Here is a 25,195-nt window from a genome sequence, read left to right as displayed (position 1 = left end):
CGAAACTTGTGCGGGATAAGGATGAACGAGGTCTTATCTGTTAATGTGCGACTCCTAGCACGGGATTCTTGTATGACTCCCAGGTATTTGTCCTGGAACCTTTGGTGTAGTAATGAATATTAGGTACTGGAGTTTTTTCCCAATACCAAACCTCGATCATGGTGATCGCAACACGTATCGAGGTGTTAAAATAACAGTTTACTGAGAGATATATCTCTCTTCATTTCGAATTTCAGAGGTCCTACACCCCTTGACTTGGTTGTCTTGGTGAATGATAATATCCTGGAATTCGTTTGGCTCATGCTAAACTTCTTCCCATCGGTTCATCTTGTGATAATGACTGTTGCATGCGTCTCCTCAATATAATGTTTCTAATGTTTTCAATACAAATTACATTAGACTGATTGACCCTAGTCAGTTTCCATGTTTTAGATATGTATCCCAGAGCTATATTTCCTCTGAGGATTACACACAGTTTTTGAAATAGAAGTTCCGGTCCTTTCTGCAGCCGTACTGTATACATTTTTTACGCTTATGCTGATTCAACGAAATTAGTGATGGTGACTGAATTGTCATGAATATGGTTCATGATTTTATCATTATTTTAGGTGTAGGATTATACTTTTAAAACCTTCAGCCACGTAAAAATTTGTCTGCAGTGTCAGAGCCTGAAGTTAGTCCATGGTTCTGATGAAACGAAGAGCGTAATATCCGATTCAATTTCCTAATTATAATATCTACATCTTCTACAGTACAAAAAAATATCTGATATTTGTTTGAACGAGATCATTTGCTTCACCTTAATTCGTAACTACCGAATGCAACACGCTTTTCAATACCGTGATCGGAGTTATCTCCAAAATCCTGTGCAGATCTTCACACCAATACAATACATCGCGGAAAAAGTGAGGACCACTTGATGTCATCTTGTTTTTGCTGTTAATGGCAACCAGTCTGGGGATTGAGCTGCACTTAGAAAGTTGTCCCCTCTCGGATCAGTCCGTTTCCCATACACTGACTGACTCGATGTCTTATTTTGCTAACCTTCTATCTCTTCTGATTCGAGTTACATTACAGCCGCCCATTCACATCCTTGTCGGTCTTTCACCGCGTATGTCGCTTGATTAATTCAATTGACCAATGGACCTAACCTAGTGTATCTCTCGGAGTGACCCAGTACTATCAACCACATACTGGCTTAGACAGTGTTTGCCAGTGGAGTGAAGAATAACATTGTGCGTTTCGCGAACCTTGTCGCGGACGGTATTGCCAGGTGAACAACCCACCTGATCGTAGGGATTCTACTAATTGCCAGGTCGTGATTACGTCGAGACTTTTAAGGCCAGTGCGTGGCACATGCGCGGAAATTGATCGCTGATTAACAGTGTAAATATTATTGTTATTGTTAATTTTTATAGGTATTGTATTTATTAAGTGTGCCATAATATTTTTAGAGTGCGGTGCTGTGATATTTTGCTGTGCATTAACCTATTTTATTGTGTGTTATTGGGATATTGGCAACCGGAACCATGCTCAATTGTACTGATTTGGAATGCATTCTTCATGCCCAGCATTATTATGACCATCTACATTATTTGCAAAATGGGTTCCACCAGCAGCAAGGTAAACAATTGAGTCATATTTATTTTAATGTGAACACATTCAAATGCTTCCGCATTTTCCTACAATCGTAATCTATTTTCGATTTTTTTACACTTTTTATTATTACCTACATCATATGAGAACATTTTTACATACGCTTTGAAAGTGTTTTTTCTTTTTAAGAGAAAATCGAAAACAGCTTTATCACGTTTTAAAAATAGTTATCATATGAAATGTATGAAGAGTCATTTGATGCAACTGGCCAATACTTGATAAAAATTCATAAAGTGTACAAAGTACTAGATAATCAACTGGATGTTTGATTCATAAACCCCTAATGACCGTGCAAAATCATTATTTTTATGTTTTATGATCCTAATATTCATAAAATTAACCGTGACAAAAAAGAACTTCAAATATGTGATTCCCGTCATTTCTTTTCCATTTTTTTATTCTGAGGGATTTTTATTCAAGTAACACTTCAATGTGAGATTTCCACTAGACATTTTGCATTTCGCCATAGGTCTTTCACTCTACAGTATAAAATGTCCAGTGAAAATCTCATATTGAAGTGTTACTTGAATAAAAATCCTTCACAATAAAAATGGAGAAGAAATGACGAGAATCAAACATTTGAAGTCCCTTTTTTGTCACAGTTAATTTTATTAATATTAGGATCATAAAACATGAAAATAATGATTTTGCACCTAATCTATTTCCATTCCCTAAGAGGTCAGTGCAATAGTACAAGTATTAAGTTTTCTTGCAATGGTGCAAACATCACAAAATGTCTGCTGAAAGAGCAGCGACCATTATCCAATAATTAAGATTATGTATTAGGTAGTTACATAACAAACTGGAAAATTAAATGATTGTCTCGATAGTGATTGCAGAAAAGCTTGAGTATATGCGAGATCGTCCCCCGATTTATTCCAATAATTTGAACATGTATTAAAAAATCTAACGGGGAAAGGACAGGAATAAATATTTCCTAATGGATATCAAAACCGACCTCTATTCTTCGATCTTTTGCAAGAAATTGAACAAAAATGCCCTAGTGGTGTTACACGTTTATTTGTAATTTTATCTGGAGAGAAGGTATCCTACCTGTTAGGTATAATTTGCGACATTAAACCAGTGAAAAACTGATATTAATTCTAGATTGTAGATTGATTAAACAATCCTACAGACTTGAGTCTACCTCATAACTAGTTTTAACCTCCCCACCTAAATGATATAACTACATAAGTAGGTACCTTAACAAAATAACTGAAGACGCAAGGAACCTATAATAACTATCATGGAACTGAGAGACTGAGTAAATGAAGTACGGGACAAAATATCCTTACCTAATTCGATTACACTGATGAATTATCAAGAAAGGACAGAAACGTAATGGAGTCCAATTCAATAATTCAATTGAAAAAAACTTTTGGTCGTACCTGTATAAATCTGCATGTATTTAAGACTCCTTTCGGAGATGGACGTCCTTGATGAAAATATAATGAAAATACATGTTGTCTTCCCATATTTATTATGAAAATTTTCAAGTGCAGCTTTATAAGGAAACTTTCCGAAAAATGTACTTTCGAAAGTTGCCGTTCGTAGGGTTGCGACAGCTGGTTTACGGAAAAAAATCAAAGAAATTTTTCATCGCTATAATTATTTGCTTCAATTAGCCATATCTTCAATAAAAACCCGAAATAACATACTAGTTGTTCATTATTTTCTGGATGGCTTGGTTAGGTTAGGTCCAAAGTGAGTGAGTCTATTCGACCCTCCCCCGTAACTCGCAAGGGTTTATTGTGGCTCATATCTATTCACACTCACCAAATACCACCAAATAAACCCAGATTCTCAACGCAACTGATTAATTTGTATGGTGAGTGGTCTTTCAGGTCAGGTGGAAAGAGTACGGCTCTGCCGAACTCTAAAAACCTGATTCTGTGTCAGCGGGGCAGGCACAAAGTATGTGCTCTGCTGTTAGTCATTTCCCAAACAGAGGTGATACACACTATCTTCCGACAGTCCGAGTCTCTGCATATGATGAACAACCGTTTCGTATCAAGCTTCGAAGGGTGAATAAACACCTTGGAGTAAGCCAATCCTGAAAGATTCTGCCAGAAGTCCATAAATCTTTTGGCCATCTAGGTGTTCAATATTTGTTTGGCAAAGCCTAAAGCGATGCCAATGACAGGTTCTGGTCGGATGAAGTTATTTGCAGCACCCTCCTTCGCAAGGGAGTCAGCAGCCTTATCGCTTTCCAGGCCAGTGTGGCCATGAATCCAGACCAGAGGCAATCTGTTAAGTATTCTGGATGGTAATAGTCAATTTAAAGAATTTGCTTCTATTTCTACTTTCATTACCGTGTCATACCGTGTCAGTTCAAGAACCAACACGAATCTCACAACATTCAACTTCTACTATAGACTATATTTGCACAAATCTGGATGAAGAAAAATTGACGTGCAGTGTGGTCCCAGCTGGTCTATCAGACCATGAAGGTATAATTTTTAAATTCCCTATTAAAAGTAAAAACTCAAAGAAATCATTCAAGTTTTGTAGAATATATAGCTCCAAAAATTTTAACAAATTTAAACACAATTGCGAGCAAACTGCATGGGAAGAGGTTTTGTCTTCAAGCGATTCTATAGGCGCCTTTCAAGGATTGTTAACCAGACTTTTTGAAGAATGTCTTCCTAAACGGAAAAAAAAGATTAAAAAGATAAAAAAATGGTGGATTACACAGGGCATCAAAATTTCTGCGACCAACTTGAGATCGCTACACTCAATACGAAAATATTTTTCCGATACATTTTTTATAACATTTTTCAACAAATCGTCAAATTGACAGATGGGTCATTAAACATGCGAAAGAAATTCATTACAAGAGTAGAATAAACAAAGCTGATAATAAAATCAAAGAAAACTGGGCCATAGTGAATAGTCTAAGAAATAAATCAAATTCAATTCCAGAACACGTCAATATAGATCCGGAAACACTCAATAATTTTTGCTGCACAATTGCTCAAAAACTAACTTTATCCCTTGTTCCTACTTCAAATCCTATTGATTATTTAATTAATGTTAATATGCCCAACAACTTTCACTTTGAAGACACAAATTTATTAGAGCTGAAAGAAATCTTGCATGAAAATAAAAACAAAAATGCAACAGGCAATGATGAAATTTCAGTAAAAATTTTAAATAACCTTCCCGATTCCGCTTTGAATACACTAGTGATGGCTATAAATAAATCTTTTTCCCTTGGAAATTTCCCTCCGTGTCTAAAAACAGCTCTTGTAATTCCTATTTTCAAAGGTGGTAATGCATGCTCTTAACACTCTCAAAAATCATAGAAAAAATGGTGAAAAAAAGGGTATTAGCTTTTCTTTATAAACACAATATATTAACCAACTGTCAATTTGGCTTTCAGAAAGCAAAAGGCACAAATGATGCAATCTTTTCCTTTCTTGAACATGTCTACAGACATCTCAACAATGGTGAGGTCGTAGCTGTAGTATTCTGCTATTTCTCCAAAGCTATTGATTGTGTGAATCATGAACTTCTTTTGCAAAAGTTGAACTACTATGGCTTTAGAGGAGTGTGTAATGACTGGTTCAGGTCTTACTTAAGTGATAGAAAACAGTTAGTAGGATCAAACGAAAAACTATCACACACTAAGGATATCTTATGGGGCGTACCACAAGGATCAGTACTAGGCCCGATTCTTTTCCTTATTTATGTAAATGACCTGGTTACTCTCTCAATTCAAGGAACTTTCACCATCTTTGCGGATGTTATCACGCTCCTTTAGCATGAAAGAAACTATCTCTAGTGATTTAGAAGTTGTGAACGCAAACTACTTGTGCTTTAATATTGAAAAAACAAACCTACTCATCTTAACCTGTCATATTAACAATTTATACTTGAATGGACAAATTCTTGAGAATAAAAAGCAATCCAAATTCCTGGGAATCTTCATGGATAACAAATTAAAATTTGATCAACATATTTCAGCTTTGAATAACAAATTGGCATCAGGATGTTATGCACTTCGAATAGTTTCAAATGAACTGAGTTCATACACAACAAAAATGGTATATCATTCCCTGATTGAGTCCCACCTGAGATATGCTGTTGCCTTCTGGGGATTTTGCAGTCAAAAACTTTTTCATTCAGCGTTTGTTTTGCAAAAGCGAGCGGTTAGATACTTATGCAAGGTAGGAGTGCGTGAATCATGCAGACAATTATTTTTGAGAGAAAAAATTCTCAATGTTACTTGTATTTTCATACTTGAAACTGTTTGCCTGATTTACAAAAAACATAATATGGTTGGAACTCCGGAACCTACAAATTACATAATCCGGCAAGTAACTGAAAATAAAATACATCTTCCTGTTCCAAAAACAAGCCAGACAAAGTATTCTTTGATTTATGAAAGTAAAAAACTGTATAATCACATACCTTACGAAATTAGGAATGGAAAAAGCTATAAAAAGTTCAGAAATCATGTTAAAGATGCCCTCGCAACTAAAGCGTACTACAATCTTGATGAATATTACAATGGAACATTGCTGTGATTTATTATAGGTGTTTTTTTCGTTGTTTATATTGACACCTATACTTTAAATTATGTTTTATACTGGGATAGATCTTATTTTATTGCCATGGCATGTGAACTTATGTTCAAATTGTATATATTTGTTATTTACATCTTTTGAAAGGGACTATACAAACTATTTTGTCTACATTTCGTTAAATTTTATTTTCTATTGTTATATTTTATCCATTAGATATGTGAACTTAGTTTTGCTCAAATTGTGTTTCTGTGTATTTGTGTTTTTGAATTGTTTCTTTTTTTTATTCTTTGAAGTTCTATATATACCAGATTTTTTAATAAGATTTGTCAATAAGATTGTATTTTCTTGGACAATAAAGTATATGTCTATCTAAATGTATCTATCTATACAAATTTTATTTTGAAATTTCAATATTCTGATATAGGATCGATTTGAAAAATTTTCAAAAATTTATTGAAAACAGTCGGTTGTCTTTTTGCATAATACGTGTTCATTAAAGTTGCACTGAAATTATGATTTGAATCATAATATTTTATAAAAGTTTTTTAAAAAACGAATAAGTTACATCGACATCTTGATATTAGTTGCTGATAATGAAACAGCCGAAAACTCCAGAGATAAAATACTTCTATTGTTTTTTTATATTTTCATTTTATTGGATAATTTATCCATATTCGATCAAAAATTCATGTAAGTAGCAGAAGTTAGTAAAATTCGAAAGAAGATTATTGAAACATATTCGCAGATAAACAGTAAGTACAGTTCTGAGCAAAAAGTTATATCTAGATTTTTATTATATATCGAGTTATGTATTCATAACCGACACAACCCTGTTCACGACACAAAAATAAAAGTGTATAGAAGTAAGGTGCACTGTCATTTGCAATTCATTCGAATGGTACACATCAAGTCACCAAACTATTATTCGTGATAAGAGTGAACGTCATCACTGAAATTTATTGAAAATTGGTGAAATCAGCAAATGTGACAATGGATATTTACATTATTGATACAAAAAAAGGATTTTTTTAGAAACAGTTGATAACCTGTGTCTTCTAAACAATGTGTTTCACCTTGTATATTTCATTTCCAAAAAGCATACAGTTATAAATCATTCGAAATGAATAATTAAAATGGCATGATAACTTTCAAGACGACAATAAATGAAAAATATAGTCTTATCGTTGTTAAGTTATCCCCAAGTCAGATGCTGGTAATACAAATTTCCGGGAAATGACATTCATTAGGTACGTTACAACTCCTAATTATGGAGGAATAAATTAGTTGTGCTGTGTTGTTGTATAGGTACTTTCTTTTATTATTTATTGTCCAGTTCCTTCAGAATGGTTTTCAGTTGCTAATAAACATAAGATTTATTAGAGGTTATCTTCTAATGAGTATTAACTATTTCTCTGACAACCCTAAATATACTCGTACACTAACCAATCTGGAAGATTTTGGAGAGTCTGTTTTTCTGAGTATATAACACCCTAATATAACAGCTTTACCGTCTGATAGTCCCAACTAACAAGTTCGATATAGGAATTCCAATGAAAATTCAAATGTAGAAAATTTATCGATAACTTCTAAGAGATCTGGTGCTTTTTCTGTGAATGAAACAAAAACTCATTTCATGTTACCATACTAAAATGGCAGTATTTTGTATACGATACTGTAAAGCCGAGTGTTAACAAGCGGCTATGAAACCACCAATGACATTTCTAGCATTGGATATTGTCGAGTATTGAAGCGGGGAATGAGGCTCATCAGTGAAGGTATACTCACCAATACCACATACCACCAATACCACATAAAATGCATACGAATAGTCAATCAGAAAGAAAATGAAATAAAGTAAGTACATACAAAACAAAACAAAAATACTACAAAAACAATTTGTTACAATGAAAGTATATGAAAATACATTTAACAAGAAGAACAAATTGATATCAAAACTTTACTTCAATATACTCATCTAGTGAGTAAAACATTTTTACAATCGGAAGTCACTTGAAGTTTTTGTAAGTCGAAATAACGCCTTTGTTCTTTTAACATTTTTGGGAAGTTGGTTATATATCCTGAATCCAAAATAATTAGGAGGATTTGATGTAATATTGAGTCTCGCATATGGAACTTCAAGATTATTTTTTGCCTTGTATTCAATGTATGAATATTGGAACTTTTATGATATTTATCAATATTTTTGAATATATAGACACATACTTCAAAAATATTCAAATTTGCAAGTGGTAAAATTTTATAGGAAGGGAAAATATTTTTACATGCATGATCGTGTGGGGTCCAATGATTTTATTGGACCCCACAGGACATATTTCGGTGTATCCTTTCCGAAGCTCTGGTCTATCAAATATGTTCCTCACAGTCCTAGGGGGCTGTGGAGAATCATTCTTTAGAGTCGTAGGGGGCTGTAGAGAATCAATCATTCCTCAGAGCCGTAGGGGACTGTGTGTCATGGTCAAGTTATTAGAAAGTCAAGTTTGTAAATGCACAAAAAAAGACACAGTTTATTCCAAAATGAACCAAGGCATAATTTGAAAAATTATAAAACATATGCTTTTTCAATTGACAAATTCAGCAGAAATCTATTTGGTTCTAAATTTGACTAAAAGAGACTCTGTCGTTGTAATGCACAGTGCTAGCTACCATTCTTGGTCACAAGAGCAACTACCAACAGGTAGTACTCATACATCAGATATTAGAATGGTTGCGTTCAAAAACATCATTGTTCCTGACAACTCGATGAAAGACAGTATACATAAACAACAGTAGACTATGGCCGGAAAAAGAATTTCAGTGACATGTGTCATCTGCATAAAGTTGTGTTTTGCATTTGACGATAGATTTATCTAGATTCGATATGTAAATTGCCTACCATTCCTGAGGATCCTGCTACCTTTTACAAGTTAATCCATTCCTCTTCTCTAGCTTCTTTTATTTTTCTCCTTCCGGCTTCCGTCTCATGTTCGATTATCAACTGGTATGCCAGATTTCTAACATATAACTGTGTTCTCGTAATGACTTCATTATCCACTCTCCTAATTTCAACCGTGAAGTTGATATCAAAAGTATAGATTCCAATTCCTTTCGTACTGGGTCCTTATCTTCAATTTACTCAGATTCATTACGATCATACGTTACGAAATTACGATAATAACAATAACATTTTGATGTTCCATGTTAGGAAGTTATCTAACTGACTCATGTAAATACAATTATTGTTATTACCAACGTACGTGATTGCAGAAGGTTAAAATTACATTATATAATTCCATTCATTTCTTAAGTCACAAAATATGGTATACTTTGAAGATTACTGGAGTTTTTTCCTAACACCAAACCGTTATTTCAACACCTTGACGCGTGTTTCGATCACCAAGTTATCATCTTCAAGAGGAAGATCAAACTTTGATCTTCATTATTATTATCAAAGTTTGATCATCCTCTTGAAGATGATAACTTGGTGATCAAAACACGTGTCGAGGTGTTGAAATAACGTTTTGGTGTTGGGAAAAAACTCCAGTTATATTCATTACACACCGAAGGTTCCAAACAGTGCATCACAAATGGTATAGTTTGATAAAAATCTAAAGATTGCCTTTTTTAATTTCTGGTGTAGAATAGACAAATTGTCGGATATTTCCGAGTTTATTAGCCGTGGTCTGCAGGTTTTTATACCTGACGTTTCGTTTGATACTGTGGCAGACTTTAGCAAAGGGGTTGCGGCAATGGTCGAAGTGATCTACCTCATTGCGATGCAATTGATCGCTTTGACTGTTGCTGTATCCCTTTTGATAATGTCAGCCGCAGTAGCAGACGAAACGTCAGGTATAAAAACCTGCAGACCCCTGCTGATAAATCCGGAAACATCCGATAATTTGTTAGATACCGGCCGTCCACGGGCAATGATTTACATATTTTGTTTTTTAACTGACATAACTGATTGAGTTTTTTGTGTTTTACTTCGAAGAGTTTGGTAAATTTAAGCATAATTTTTACCGCAATGAAATTTATTGAAGTCATCATCGAATAACAAACGTTAAAAGTTGATATTTGAGTATATTGGAAAGTAAACTAATTTGACCTATAGTTTTGTCTTTAATTTGGCCAGTATTATTATAGTTAGAGAGATAAGACGACTAATCACTACATTGAAAATGGGAAGGATGTTAAAATGAGGGAGTTATTTATGGAAAATAAAGACATGGTCGATTCGAGAAGTGGCGAATAGAGATGAAACTATATACATGAATCAAAGAATTCAAAGACATTATCTACACAAAAACCATAGAAAGCAGAGCAATAACCGGCTCAAAGTTATTTCATTGATTTTAATAATGGTAATCGAGTTGGTCGGTAAACTTATACATCTGTTTTTCCAGCTGTCGCACCCCTAGAAACGATAACTCTCAAGATTCGAAACTTGTGCGAGTTAAGGACTATCGAGGTCTTACCTTTCAACGTATGATTCCTAGCGGCAAATACATTGAAATACTATGTAGGATAATAATTATTCATGATTGTATTCTATTGATGAAACCTTAGTGATCAAAGAAAGGAGGAAAGTTTTTGCAGTAACATCTTCACCGGCAGCAGGAGGTTGAATATTTTGATGAGGATCTAGAAGTAATTCCGAATTGGGGTGAAAGTAACCAGGTTCAATTCAATGCCACAAAAACCCAGGCATCAGTTTTCTCCAAAAAGATAAATGTTTTCGAACCGAATATAATAATGTCAGGTCAGACAATTCTGTTTTCTGCTTCGATAAGTTTGTTGCGGGTTAAAATGGACACCAATAAGTCTTGGTAGAATCATGTTGCTGAAATTGCAAAGGCTGCTTCTCAAAAGCATAGCACGCTGTTCTGAATCAGAAAACTGTGCACACCTCAGCAACTTTTGATGCTTTATAAAGCTCAGATCAGACCTTCTTTCGAGTATTGTTCTCATGCATACCCTGAAGCTGCTGGATTCTACCTAGAAAAGAGCCATCCGCCTGATTGGAGATGCGAACATCACTTGCAACCTTGATAGTGTGGAACATCGAAGAGAGGTTGAAAATTTGTCTCTCTTCTATAGATACTTCACGTAAAGTGTTAAAGTAACGTGGCACATTTCATTCCACCAAGAACGGTACATATCAGAAATACGCGACGGACTGTGGCTGCTCATCGTTTTGAGGTTCAACTCAGTATACTTCTAACTTCACTGTATGAAAACTCTTTTATTTGGAAAACGGCGTTTATGTGAAATACTTCCTGATAACGTTTTTCCAAACGGGTTTAATCTCCAGCGATTCAAATCCAATGTGAATCACTACTTTTGCATAGGCACCGCCCTAAGGATTTTCCTTTAGTGCTTGTGTTTTGTCCTCGAAAAAAATGTAAGTTACATTCAATAAATAATCATTATAACAACTTATTCAGTGGAAAACATTTGATAGAATGATTGATTTATTATACTTGTTGAAAATAGCATACGATGTGACATGTGAAAAGTGTCTGAACTCTTTGTCTATAAGATATGATTTTCACTTCCTCACATTTTATATTTTAATCAAATACAAATATACAATAACAAAAACAGTACAAATTTGTAAGAGGAGATTCTATCACTACAAATTAAAATTGCGCCTGAAGGTACACACTATAGGTAAAGGTTGATATTTGAAAAAAATTGAATATTTGTCAATTTTTCCCTTTTTATCAATTGATGTTGCATTTTTCTCATCGAACTCAAATACAGAATGAGTATAATGGTGTTTCACAAGAGTTTCTTAACCCCAATAACTAATAATTCGATAGAATTGAAAATTACTCATTATCTTGAAGTTCACTTTCCTGAAGTGATGTAATAACTTGTAATAAATGGTTCCACTTGATATTTTATGATTTTGTTAACATCAAATGAAATGTTTTGTTGACGATCCAAAGAGAAAGCTCTTCACGAATGCATCACGAGAGACTATATCCAATTATAATGCATTATGTGCATTGAATCGACGAACTCGAGGAAAATCCCTATTGCGAATTAAAAATCTGTGTGGACAGAATAATCAGTATTATTGATAGTCACCTACAAGTTCAGTCTCAGTGATAATGAACAAATCATTTCCTATAGTTTTGTTATAGATTGAAAAGTTTAATTGGTTCTCTTTCCGATTTGAATTAGAGTATTGGCATTGAGAAGTCATTCAGATTATACTGGAAAGAAAACTTCAATAACCTTTCACATATAGTCAGTGGGCATACTTCAAGACTGGCTATAAATCAAATCATCTAAAGGAACAATTCGTTCAGGCCAGTCTCAACTCCCTACACTGTAGGTTAATTGACTGACACCTATCAGAAAACAACTACTCCCCTGGCTGATACCACGAAGAGCGTTGAATTATATCCGACAGGTGTCAGTGCAGGATTCTTCACTGAAGTTATTTCTGCATATGCTGTTGGCTATACAACTGCCACAATAGATTTTTAATTATTGAAGTCGATTATATAAAGTCTATGATTTCCGATAATTGAAACTCAAAGTCCTTCAGAGTATGATTCCTCGAACTAGGATGAACAAACAACAGGTTTGTCATCGCTCCATCTGCTTGTGAACGAGGTAACCAACCGCATATCCGAAATTTGCCCAATCCCACATTTAGTCAGTGGGCATACTTTTAACCTACAGTGGGCATACTTTAAACCTACAGTGTGGAGAAGTTGATACTGGCCTGAAAGAATTGTTTCTTTATATGATTTGATTTATAGCCACTGACCTAATGTGTAGAGTTTTCTTTCTTCATAGAAGGAATTGAGCAAATATCGTATATGCGGTTGGTTACCTCGTTCACAGGCAGATGGGACGATGACAAAGTAGTTGTTTGTTGTCCGCTTCAGCCTAGTTAGAGGAATGATACTCTGAAGGAATTTGATTAGGAATCACACGTTAAAAGATAAGACCTCGTTAGTCCTCAGTTCGCACAAGTTTCTCAACTTCTGAGAGTTGTCGTTCGTATGGGGGCGACAGCTGATTAACGGAAAAACAAATTTTAAACAGATTTTTGAAATCATCGACTTTATGTTGATGATAGACACTACCTTGCACTGACGAGTGGTCAAACAGCCCGAAACCGGTCTGCAAGTGTGTTCCGATAATTGAAAATCTATTGCGGTACTTGTATCGCCAACGTCATATGCAGGAATAACTTCAATGAAGAATCCTGCACTGTCACCTGTCGGATATAATCTAACGCCCTTTGTGGTATTAGCCAGAGGAGTAGTTGTTTTCTGATGGGTGTCAGTCAATTAACCTACAGTGTAGGGAGTTGAGACTGGCCTGAACGAATTGTTCTTTTAGATGATTTAAATTTTGATAATTATTACGACACTTTTCCAGTTCACACTGGGCCACATAGATGGGTTGACAAAAGAAAGTTCAATGAATATGGTATCAATAGGCAATCGCTGGTTAGTCGGAATGTTGGGATGTGCAGGTTTTACGGTTAGTTAAAGTACAATGAAAACCCTTTACAAAGTGTTCATTATACACAGAAGTTTATTTCAGATGCAAACTGAAAGAAATAGTTTATCCGAAACAATTTTTTTTTCAAATATAGCCATTGAATTACACGAAAATGACTTTTTGTCATTCAGTCAGTGCTCGAAACATTCGTAATAATATACTTATGTAAAAGTATTCATATAAAATGGAAATTTGACAAATTCAATCTGGTGTACTATCTAGCATCTGTGTTCACAACCCAATATATTTATTAACATATCCAGATCAATTTGAAATTGAGTATGGGATGGGTGAGGGCAACTTTTTTCCTAATTCTCAACAAATGTATTTGACAATAATTTTAAAAATATTTGTATTTGTACTTGGATCTGATACAAACTCGTGTTTTACTCAGATCCAATTCTCTTAGATATTCTTTGAAGGTTAAGAAGGTTACTGCTGGTTACTATTCCTAAAAGGTCTCCTGTTTTCTTTGATAACTTGAAAAAATAACTACTTATCATGAACTGAAAAAAACATTTTTCAGATATTAACGATATTATCCTCAGAAGTAACTATTCAGTTGCCTTAGAAAACTTTCAAATTGGAAAAAAAATAAACAGAATACTTTGCAAGTATTGAAAGTTTCAGCAACCATCGTCAGCTTTCATTAAAAAAATCGAAAATTGTGAATTTATCCATTTGACTTTTCAATTAAAATACATAGAGACCCAATCCTCTAAATCCAACAAATATGATGTATATTTTTGAGAAAACAAAATGCGGGCTGGTAGTTACCTGAAGAACCAAACGTTTCGTCTGCTATGGCGGCAGACATCATCAGTAATTTGTACATTGACGAAGGTTATATCTTGACGTCATCGCACATACCACTGATGTCTGCCGCAGTAGCAGACGAAACATTAGGTACTTCAGGTTCAATTCTACCGCGGCCTACCGGCAATCATCACTTTCTCTTCAATCGTGACTCCGGCAGTGAAAACCTGAGTTTCGTCCGTTTTAATGTCATGGTGTTTGTAGCTACATATCTCAATAAATATTGATTCTACTGTGTCGTGGTTTATAATGATCGATAAAAAATTTGTACTATATACATTGATGCCGTTCATTTTTTCGAAATTTTTTGCCTCTTCTCAGTTTATTACTATATGATGTCATCAGGGGGTCTAACCCCTCTGGACCTGTACGTTAAGGAGGTTGCGTTGATAGCCATGATACGATTGCGCACGGCTGGTGTAAACCTCGAAGTAGGAATGGGTCAATTGAAGCTGGGCCTATGACGAGAAGCGCTTACTGCCCAACCTCTGCTGCAGGCAACCAGTGATGCAATTGAACCCAGGTTTGTGTTTAATAAATCCTACAAAATACAAATAAAACATAACACAGAGTTAGATGCTACAAATGCAATACGCATATATACAGACGGCTCAAAAACCAAAGAAGGCTCAGGATGTGGAGTGTACCCCATATCACTAAGCCTAAGGATTGAGTGGGAAATGGGAAAAAATACCAGCGTGGTCCAAACAGAACTGGCTGGTATCTCAATCGCCACAAAATAAATAACCAGGAAAGGAATTTCTGGCAAAAACATAACAGTCTGCACTGACAGCAGACAAGTCCTTGCACAGACAACGTTTAACCTCACGGCTAGTACTAGAGTTTCACCAAGATTTAGCCAAAGCCTCGGTAGATAATAACATTATCCCGAGGTGGGCCCGACAGGAGTAAAGGTAATCGCATTGCCGACTCTTAAGCCAAGGAAGAGATGCGATGGAATCAAAGGATCACCTTGGGTGACCCTGTTAGGCTGGCGCCGAAGAAATATCCTGCGATGACCAGGAAAAATCTACGCTTAACAGTAGGATTTCTGACTGGCCACTGTCAACAAAGAAAACACCTCCACGATATGGGGCTAGTGGACACACCTCTATGCTGGAAGAGGAAGATGAGACTGTCAGGCATGTCCTATGCGAGTGCCCGGAGTAATCGTCAATAAGAGAGTGTGTGTTCGGCGAGTCTTGGCCTACACCTGCCGATATAAAGGAGATGTCTCCCAGTGACCTGTCCACCTTCCTAGAAAGGATAGGATGGACGATGACCTAGGAGGACAACTCCTCGGGAGGATGTACAATGGGTCACATGTGGCCTCAGTGCTGTGGGCTTACACTCAACCTCCCTACTCTACAGATGATGTCATCAGGTGGTTTCCAGTCAATTTTTATCTACGAATTCAAATTGAATCGAAGCACTTCTGAAGCAGCCCAAAAAATTACTCAAGCATTTGACAATGACAGTGTTAATAAACGCACTATTCGACGTTGGTGTGCGAAACTTCGTTGAGGATATTTTAGCTTCGAAGATGAGCACCGAAGTGGTCGACCTCTAGTAATCTAGAACGAGGATTTGAGGACCCTGGTGGAAATCTAATCATCACAAACGGTACGAAGAATTGCAGAAGAATTGGGCGTCAGCTGTGATGCGGTTGTTGATAGCTTAAAGCGTATTGTATAGATAAAAAAGTTCGAAAAGAGTCTGCTTCACGATGTTAACGTTCGACAGAAATTGTCCGGTTTGGAAGTCTATTTTTTTTTGCAACCAAAACATTCTTTACGTAGAATGAAGAATCCTGCACTGTCACCTGTCGGATATAATCTAACGTCGTTCGTGGTATTAGCCAGAGGAGTAGTTGTTTTCTGATGGGTGTCAGTCAATTAACCTACAGTGTAGGGAGTTGAGACTAGCCTGAACGAATTGTTCTTTTAGATGATTTAAAAAAACCATCACAAACGGTACGAAGAATTGCAGAAGAATTGGGCGTCAGCTGTGATGCGGTTGTTGATAGCTTAAAGCGTATTGTAAAGATAAAAAAGCTCGAAAGGAGTCTGCTTCACGATGTTAACGTTCGACAGAAATTGTCCGGTTTGGAAGTCTATTTTTTTTTGCAACCAAAACATTCTTTACGTAGAATCGTCACGTACGATGAAAAGTGGATCCTCTACGACAACAGGAGACGTTCAAGACAATGGTTGGACACCAATGAACCACCCATGCACCTCTCTTAGTCGAAAACCCACCAAAAATAGACCATGGCCAGCGGCTGGTGTGATCCACTATCACTTTTTGCAACCGGCCAAACTATCAAAACAGAGTCATATTATGAGAAAATTGCTGAAATGTACCGAAAATGGCGTCAGCCATACATTACTTTTCTCGATATTTTCAGTTTTCAACTACCTATGTTTCTATATACGAGATGTAACGCATTGCAGGTTGCTATAAATATTAAATATTTGTAAATATAACGTGATGAATGAATTTTATATATTTTACAGTTCTTCGAAAGTGTCAATAACTTTTTCATTTATTCAGTACGCAATTTATTTCTCTACTCCAAGGTCTGAAATTGAATACATTTGTACAATATAAGTACATTGTATTTTTAACATTCACGAGGAAGTCACGGCCTTACTTGATTTATATGAGGTGTATACTTAAACATTTAAAACACCCGGTACACTTAGTTCCGCTTCTGTTGATGGACCATGTCATATTGTTGAGATTAAAGAAAATTGGGTAATTTGGAACTTATTTTACTTTTGGGCGTATCAGATACTCATACACCTTGAGACCGAGGTGAAGAACTTCTATTATCAAGGATTTACATATGATTAACTGGATTTTTGTCAATAATAAGTGTTACAAACTACCTTGTTCATATTTGATATATATGGTTAGGTCTTCGATTGTTGAAGGCTAGTGTGAAATATTTTATCGACAATATGTAATTTGATAGTGGATATTTCAGTCGAATGTAAATTCTGATACAGATGTTTGAAAGATCGTTTAGAGAGAGCAGCCTCAAGTCCCTACATGATTACAGCGGAATTTTTGGAAACTTCGGATATATCGAATAAGAAGGAAATTAATTTGTGCAGGAGATACTTTATAGCTGTACTCAAGAGATAGTCACCATTAGTAAGACATTAACTTTTTCAAGTGATTTGAACAAATCACTTGAAAAAGTAACGTAAGTGAATCAAGTAACGGCCGAATCAGTCAGAAAAAAACATTCTCAAAATATATTTACATCAGAAAGATAGGGCTATGAAAATATCTATGAATCTAATCTCTGAAATGTTTGAAGAACCTGGGGAATGTGAAATGATAGTTATTTATTATACAAGGGAAAAAAGTATTAGAATTTAGCTCGAGGTTGTGTTACAAAAAACCGTGAAAAATCCGTGAAACTTAAGCAAACAAAGAATGATGTAAACAGGAGATTTGTAGTTAATGAAGGATATATTTAATTTTACCGCTATGTACATAGCCCTTCGTCCAGCAGCAGTAAAGGATCACCGACTGTTTTATGCATATCGCAATGGAAAATGTATCAATCAGGTTGTGGGTAATGGGCGAAATTTCCAGCCCTAAAGTCTTCAAAAGCATGCTCATAATTGAAAAAGGAAACCTTTTTTATAGATAAGCTATTGTGACACATTAACAGAAAAAGTCACCACAGAAGAATTAAACAGTCAATAAAGATCAACCATTTAAATCGCCTTTTCCAATTGAGATATTTAAACAAGTCGCCATTAGAGAGTTAAAAAAGTACAGCTTGGTATATTACTTTTCCTTTTCTTTTTGATACGTCACATGAGAACAGTCACTCTTCACATTTAGATTTTACACATTGTGTAAAATCAATACAAGCATACAATGAAGAAACCAACTGGTTAATATTTGACAAAATAGACCTACGAGTATGCTGTTCGAATTTCAAATGCAATACGAACATATGTCTTTTGAACTTTCGAATTTACTTTTATTTTGTGTTGTTGTTTGAATGCAATATCTTGCACGTCTGTGTCTATTGATGTAGATTATCAACTCATGAAGGAATCAAACTCAAAGCGCTTGGGTGATGCTTGAAATAACATTAACGATTAAATTTAAATCAACGTATACGTTGAAACAATCTAACTATGATTTTTGATGACATTCAAATCAAGTTTTATTTTTTTATCGAAATTTGAGGAAGGATTCTGACTCCTGTAACCTCTACGGGCACAGCTATGTTTGTAATGCAATATTTCAGTAATAATGAGAACTTTCAGGCTTCGATTCTCTTCAAGAAAGTGAAAATGGTTAGATTTGACACAGAACACGTGTCAAATCTAACCATTGTTTTTTAAGTCTCAAATTGGATGTTGTGGCCGAATCACTTTGCCGGAACTGCAGAGGCAGCTCCTTAGGATTTCGAAATTTTATTTTGAACAAGAAGGATGTAAATATTCCATTAACTACTGAAGCATAATCAAGGCAAAATTAGATGAATTTATTCGTTTCCGGGGAGGTAACCTACAAACAAAAAGCAGTCTTCAACCAGATTAATCATCATCATTAATTTTTTGATGACAGTTTAAAGCATCGACTGCCAAAGTCATTAGACTTCTGTCAATAAATTCTAACCTAACACACAACAATTAATGTCGTTTTTCGAAGTTGTTTTAACAATTTGGCATCACTTAAAAATTAAAAAAGGTTTTTGGACATGTTCATAGTCAACACGTGATATTTCCTTTGGGATCCATAATTTTTTCTTGAGGAAATAGTTGCGAATCCTCTATTCTAATCAATATACCCTCTTCTTCTGAATAGCTAGCTGCTTTCTTGGTTGCACGATTAGCTCTATCGTTTTCCTTTATTGATACATGCCCCGGGCACCAAGCAAATTGAATATATTGTCCCTTATTAGAACATATGATTAATTCCACTCTAATTCAGAAATTGAAAGTAAAGTATTTTCATAAGAAACAAGTTTTTGGAAAATACCTTTTATTTTTCAGAAACCAGCCGAAAGAAAAACGTTTGCGTCTCGGGACGCCTGACACAACTGATAACTTATATTACTCTAAGTTGAACTATTTAATATTGAAATTATTCAACTTGAGAAAATCTTAGGTTATTACCTAAATTTTTTGTATTGTCATGTTTTTTCCCGTGGGCTCACCAATAATTGACTACACTGAGTAATCAAACTTAACTTTATTTCACTTTAAATACAACAAACACTTCAACTAAAACTATTATTTGAATGTCTATCGCTTTACTAGATCACTTCGAGTATCGCATTGTAACGTTCACTTAGCTGTGTACTTGACTGTCTCGATATGCCCGCCGCCAGCGCTTAAATATCGTAATCGAACATCGCAGAATTTTCGCAGAAGTTCCATCGACATCGGTAGCATGACTCTCGCTGCTTCTCGAGCGGCAGGGAACGTTTGGCATTCCCGCGCTCTTAGCTATGTCACGTTTATGGTTACCAGTGGCGGCCGGCGTTATTTTCTTTCGGGCATGATCTACAACAGTATATTTATTTGATAATGTAAGAAAATGTTATTTATTAATGAAATCTTTTATTGATTATTTTTGTATATACATATATTATAGCTACCAATTGTAACTTTTGCAGGATTAAATAATGACACTAATAATGTACATACAGAAAATTAGTATCATCATTTTTAAGCCACGTTTCATATAATAAAAGAATGTTACGTGCTGGCTGGTTAGATTTTTATAATAATCATTAACATCGTAAACGTAATATGTATATTTGTGTGTGTGTGTATGTATATCAAAGCAGTGACGCTAAAGATATGTGAAAATTCAAAATATAGATGCTGCGGCGGTAGACTTGTTAAATGCTTGTTATTGATAAATCGTATTATTATATATCATCAAATTAACTTTTCGTTAGGAAATTCTGTAATGTTCCGGGGATCAAACAAGCATGTTTCATCAAATTTTTTCATAATCAGTTTCAAAAGCGGTCATAGTTTTATTTTATATACTCACTGTCAACAGTATATTTTGACCGCACACTGAACACTGAGTCATGTCCAAAATACGGCTAGCGCTGTATGCTAAAGTAAGGAGAAAAAGAAGTCACACATACTGGCGCCTTTATGCGTTACGTAACCAAGTGGTTTACTCTCCCATAAGAAGTTATACTTCAAAGCAATCAGTTTTGATTATGAACATTAAATTACACGGAAACCTTTTTGAGTATTGAATGAGTATTGATATAATATTCAACTCACAGAAATAATTCGATCTCTAGGTAGACCGCGGGTTTCGACCACTGACTTCTCGTCAGCATCTTCTGGTGAAAAAGTGAAAAATGATTCTCAAAAATTATTGCAAAAACATTTACAATAACTTTTGGTGAGCCACTCAGGCACTTCCCAGAGGAAGACACCCACCCCACTGTATGGTGGTCAGCGGCTGGTGTGATTTGCCAACGAGCCAAGTTGTTTTGACCCTATTTCCATTTTCTTTATGTTTGAATGTTTGTAAATTGGTGTCGGTATATAATTTTTGACATACAATAATGAGAGGAAGAATAAAACATAATTTTTGTATTTCCAAGTTACACCCAAGTTATACCACTTTTAACAAGTTTTGTATTGAATAACAACACCAAACAACCTGCAATCACATACATGTCACTGACTCCTGCGAATGAAATTTAATTACATTCTAATGACATTCCAGCCGCTCAATGTATTCACTTCCTTGAATTGTGATGCATGGCATGATAGATTTTTGATTGAATCGTTTTTGTTGTGGTAATTTTTGCAAACAGCTACAATTGACGTGATGTAAATCCGAGAAATTTAGGTTGCAATGACAACATTTTCGAATTCACACATATGAATAAATCTCAATTAATGACGTCGTGCTTGGCTGGGCTCGTCATTATTCGAGGAATATTTTGTGGGTCGGTATTTAATTACTAGGGGAGCTTCCGTGCGGAAATTCGACAGTCAGATTGAACATCAACACATGATTTCAGGTGGAACACATTTCTATAATTTTTTAACCTCATAATATGTGTGAGAAAGGGAGGTTTTGGCTGTCTACATCTCCATGTGGAAAACATGTGGGAATTTTCTAAAGATTGCTTCCTGCCAGCCAAACCTTCCTTTCTCAAAATTAATTCACCCTACAAATATACCCCTTTCAATTTAAACAAGATTCCTATGGCTGGCATTTAAACAAATAAGCGTAATTTTATGAATGAATTGAGTGCTTCTTATAATGTTATATAGATTGGGTGCTGAAGAGCCGATAAGGCAAGTGTATTGCGGCAAAACATCGTATGTCTATAGTGTGTCCAGAAATGAGAGCAACTACAGCAGTATATCTATATATATTAGTGTCAAAGGCGTACTGTTTTAAATTATTTACCCTCAACGAATTGAATAAATGAATATACAAAATTTATTCTTGAAAAATCTCATTCATAGCAAACAAAATTACGAATCAACTACGGCAAATGTGAAAATATATCCAGTAATAACCAAGACATTCTCCAACAAATAAGTATTTAGTTGAAGGGGATTGAAAAAACATTGTTTTTTGAAGGCAGTATAAATAGATATTCCATTGAATTATACCGTCAACAGACACACTGCACCCCTCAATAGGACCGACTTGGCTTTGACAGAGGAAGAAAATATTACATATTTTCTGTTGGTAGTTTAAAGAGGGGTTAGTCGTGATATTCTTCAGTTAACATCGGGAGCGCGTTGAATAAATAGCTATACAACATGGAAACTAGTTGTTCGCAGTCCGCGTTTGGTGGCCTGGTTTTCGTGAGGCGGCTACGGTTAGTGTTCCCAGATCTGAAGCAGGTTGTCATGTTATAATTGGACCCAATTTTTCTTTTCTTTTCCGACAATTCTCTGTGATAGGGAAGTACAAGTACTGGTTGTGGCCTTGTGAGACTTTTGCTGTCTTCTATCTAAAGTCTGTTCCACCATTACTTTGAAGTAACCATTCCGTTGATGGTCATTTTTGATAATGCCTAGTTCCTTTTCGAGACCTCCCGTGGTATTACAGAGCCCGGTCTACTAGAGTCCTGGTTCAGATACTGTCCCGTGTGAGTGGGTTTTCGGTATACCGATGTTTCCCATTTAGTGTCGGTCCTCTTCACCAATACGTCTGAGAATGGTAATTCGTTGTGGACTTCTTTTTACAGAGTGATGAAAGGACTTACGTTGTTGATATGCTTCAGGAAGATGTCTAGTTCTGCATTCCTATGTCTCCATATTATGAAGGAGTCGTCCACGTATTTCAGCCATATTCGGGGCTTCTTGTGGGCTTTTTCAATGGCCAGAGTTTCAAACCACTACATATATATGTTGGCTATAACCGGTGAATGTGGTGATCCCATTGGCAATCCTTCATCTTGCGTAAATAATTCGTCCTTCAGTTAGAAGTAGCAGTTTCGTATACAGTATCCTAGTAATTCCATGATTACTTGCATCGGTAAGTTTGTTCTATCTTTCAGGTCCCCATCTTCGGATAGCTTTCTCTGTATGATTTGAAGTGCTTCTTCGACAGGAAAGTTGGGGTAGAGACATTCCACGTCGAAACTGATCAGTTGATCCTGCTCTTTGACTTCGATTGCCTTCAGTAGTTCAACAAAATGCCTTGAATTTTTCACAAAAGATAATGTTTTACCTTGCAGTGGTTTAATTATTCGTTGTAAAAATCTGGACAAGTTCTCAGTGGCAGAATCTCTGGAGCTAATTATCGGAGTGAGCGAATCTCCCTCCTTGTGGATTTTGTGTAGTCCATACAAGTGAGGAGGCTTACTGTGGTGCGGTGTTAGCGATTATCTCTCTTTTTCCGAAAAATAGACTCGATGTTTTTTTCAAATTCTGGTACAACTTCCTTCCAATTGATGCAATAGGGTCCCTTACGATATTCGTGTATTTTCCTTTCGATCTTCTGTTCGTAGAGATCATTATCCATCACAACAGTAGCGTTTCCCTTATCTGCAGGTAATATCTTGCTGGTGTTGTCTCTACGTAGCCCGTTCAGAGCACTTTGTTCTTCATTGCTGATGTTAGATGTTGGAACTGGTTCTCGATCTAGGTGTTATCTGATTTTCCATCTGAATTTTTCTGCCTTGATCTGATCAATAAGGGAACTGGTGGATTCCACTGCAGTTATTATTTCCAAAGTGGGCACATATGTTGGTGCAATAGCGAAATTTAGACCTCAACAAGGTTTCCTTTATGTTCGTGAACGGGAATTCATGTTGATGACGTTAGCGGCATCATAGTTGTCTGCATTTGGGCATTGTTTCCTCACCAACTTTCCCCACTTCCTGTTGTCTTGTCGGATCTTCAAGAACGTGCTTTCAATCTTGGCAAAGATTGGTCCATGATCCTCTTCCAAGCTCTCTCTTCTTATTTTTTCAAATCGTTCTGTGTCATCTTGCATCAAAGTTGACCTCTTCCAACGGTGGTAGTTAATGTTAGAGTAATTAGGGTCTCCAGACTTCAGAATCCGGCCCTGTATATTATTATTATTATAAAACTTCGTTCATTTGTAAGTTGTTCAATGTTCCATCAAAACAGTTGTTTCTTATATCTATATAATTTTATTTTATTTGTCACTGACTCAAACTTTTTCGAATATACGTACCTTAAACATAGAATTAAAGATCAACTAATTTTATTGCTTTGATTTCAGTAAGCAATAATGAAGAGGTGACTTCTACTTATATTTTATCATTCTTTGGAAAAAAAAAACTATTAAAAATCACTAACAGTTGTCAGTTTCGTTAAATATTTCCAAGGTATTGCGATCTACTGTATACACTTTTTGCAATTGAACAAATAAAAATATGTGTAGATGAGTAGTCTCATGAGCAAATATTTTACAATGGCATATGCACAAATTTCTTGGAAAATGCTGTCTTGGATGTGTGGTATTTGTATAATTCCAACTTGTATAATAGGTTTTGAGCTCGGTTCTAAATGAAGACAGCTTTACATGAAAGATAATATTATCAAAAGTTGCAAAGCCATTGAAAATGGTTCGAAAATTACTGATGATCGATTTGAGAATTTTGTGAGTTTTGTCTTTGTGAATGTTAAGGTCCTTCACAGTTTGAAGTAATCACCACAAAATCTACATACAAAATAATGTCGATATCCATATCAATGGCAATAAAAGTTCTTTTCATTGCGGGTTGATGCAAAAAAATGAACTATTACATAGTATATCCTTTTTCCATAATAATGGTCTGTATAATAATAGTAAATGTTTTTTCAAGTTTTGTAACATTTACTTCATTTTTTGTATGCTAAGATATGATACGGCTCAACTTTTGCTTCTTTGAACTTTCACTATGAAACTGAAGAATATTGATTTTCTATATTTGTATTTCTACTTTCTCAGAATCCCAACTTGGTGCATATTTCGAAATATCGATGTTTTTTAAATAGCTTTTAGCTCCCAATCACTTTGGTAGTTCTTATTTTTATTATGTTTTGATGATGCCATACTTCAGACAACACTTGTTAATGGTGTGAGAGAGAAACGTTACATGTATATTCTCTGCGTTCTGTAAATATTATTTTCGATATGGATTATGATTATTGTATTACTCATATAGTTAT

At 35.3% G+C, this 25,195-nt stretch overlaps 1 protein-coding gene across 4 annotated transcripts in view; it reads left to right on the top strand.

Moving 5' to 3' along the window:
- Positions 1-1,211: 1,211 nt before the first annotated feature.
- The window catches only part of LOC111504252 (uncharacterized), a 650,330-nt gene continuing 626,346 nt past the window's right edge, over positions 1,212-25,195 (top strand). Inside the window, exon 1 of one of the 4 annotated variants that reach the window (XM_074177945.1) lies at positions 1,212-1,623. In XM_074177945.1, the coding sequence (XP_074034046.1) occupies positions 1,530-1,623 (94 nt within the window). In that variant the 5' untranslated portion in view covers positions 1,212-1,529. The remainder of the gene's footprint in view (positions 1,624-25,195) is intronic. The other 3 variants (XM_074177946.1, XM_074177947.1, XM_074177948.1) reach the window with 3 other exon arrangements.

Source organism: Leptinotarsa decemlineata, unplaced genomic scaffold (assembly GCF_025532065.1).
Source record: "Leptinotarsa decemlineata unplaced genomic scaffold, Ldec_3_MD MMD2_tig00003335_RagTag_RagTag, whole genome shotgun sequence".
Taxonomy (NCBI): domain Eukaryota; kingdom Metazoa; phylum Arthropoda; class Insecta; order Coleoptera; family Chrysomelidae; genus Leptinotarsa; species Leptinotarsa decemlineata.
This window is presented reverse-complemented; position numbering and strand designations above follow the sequence as displayed.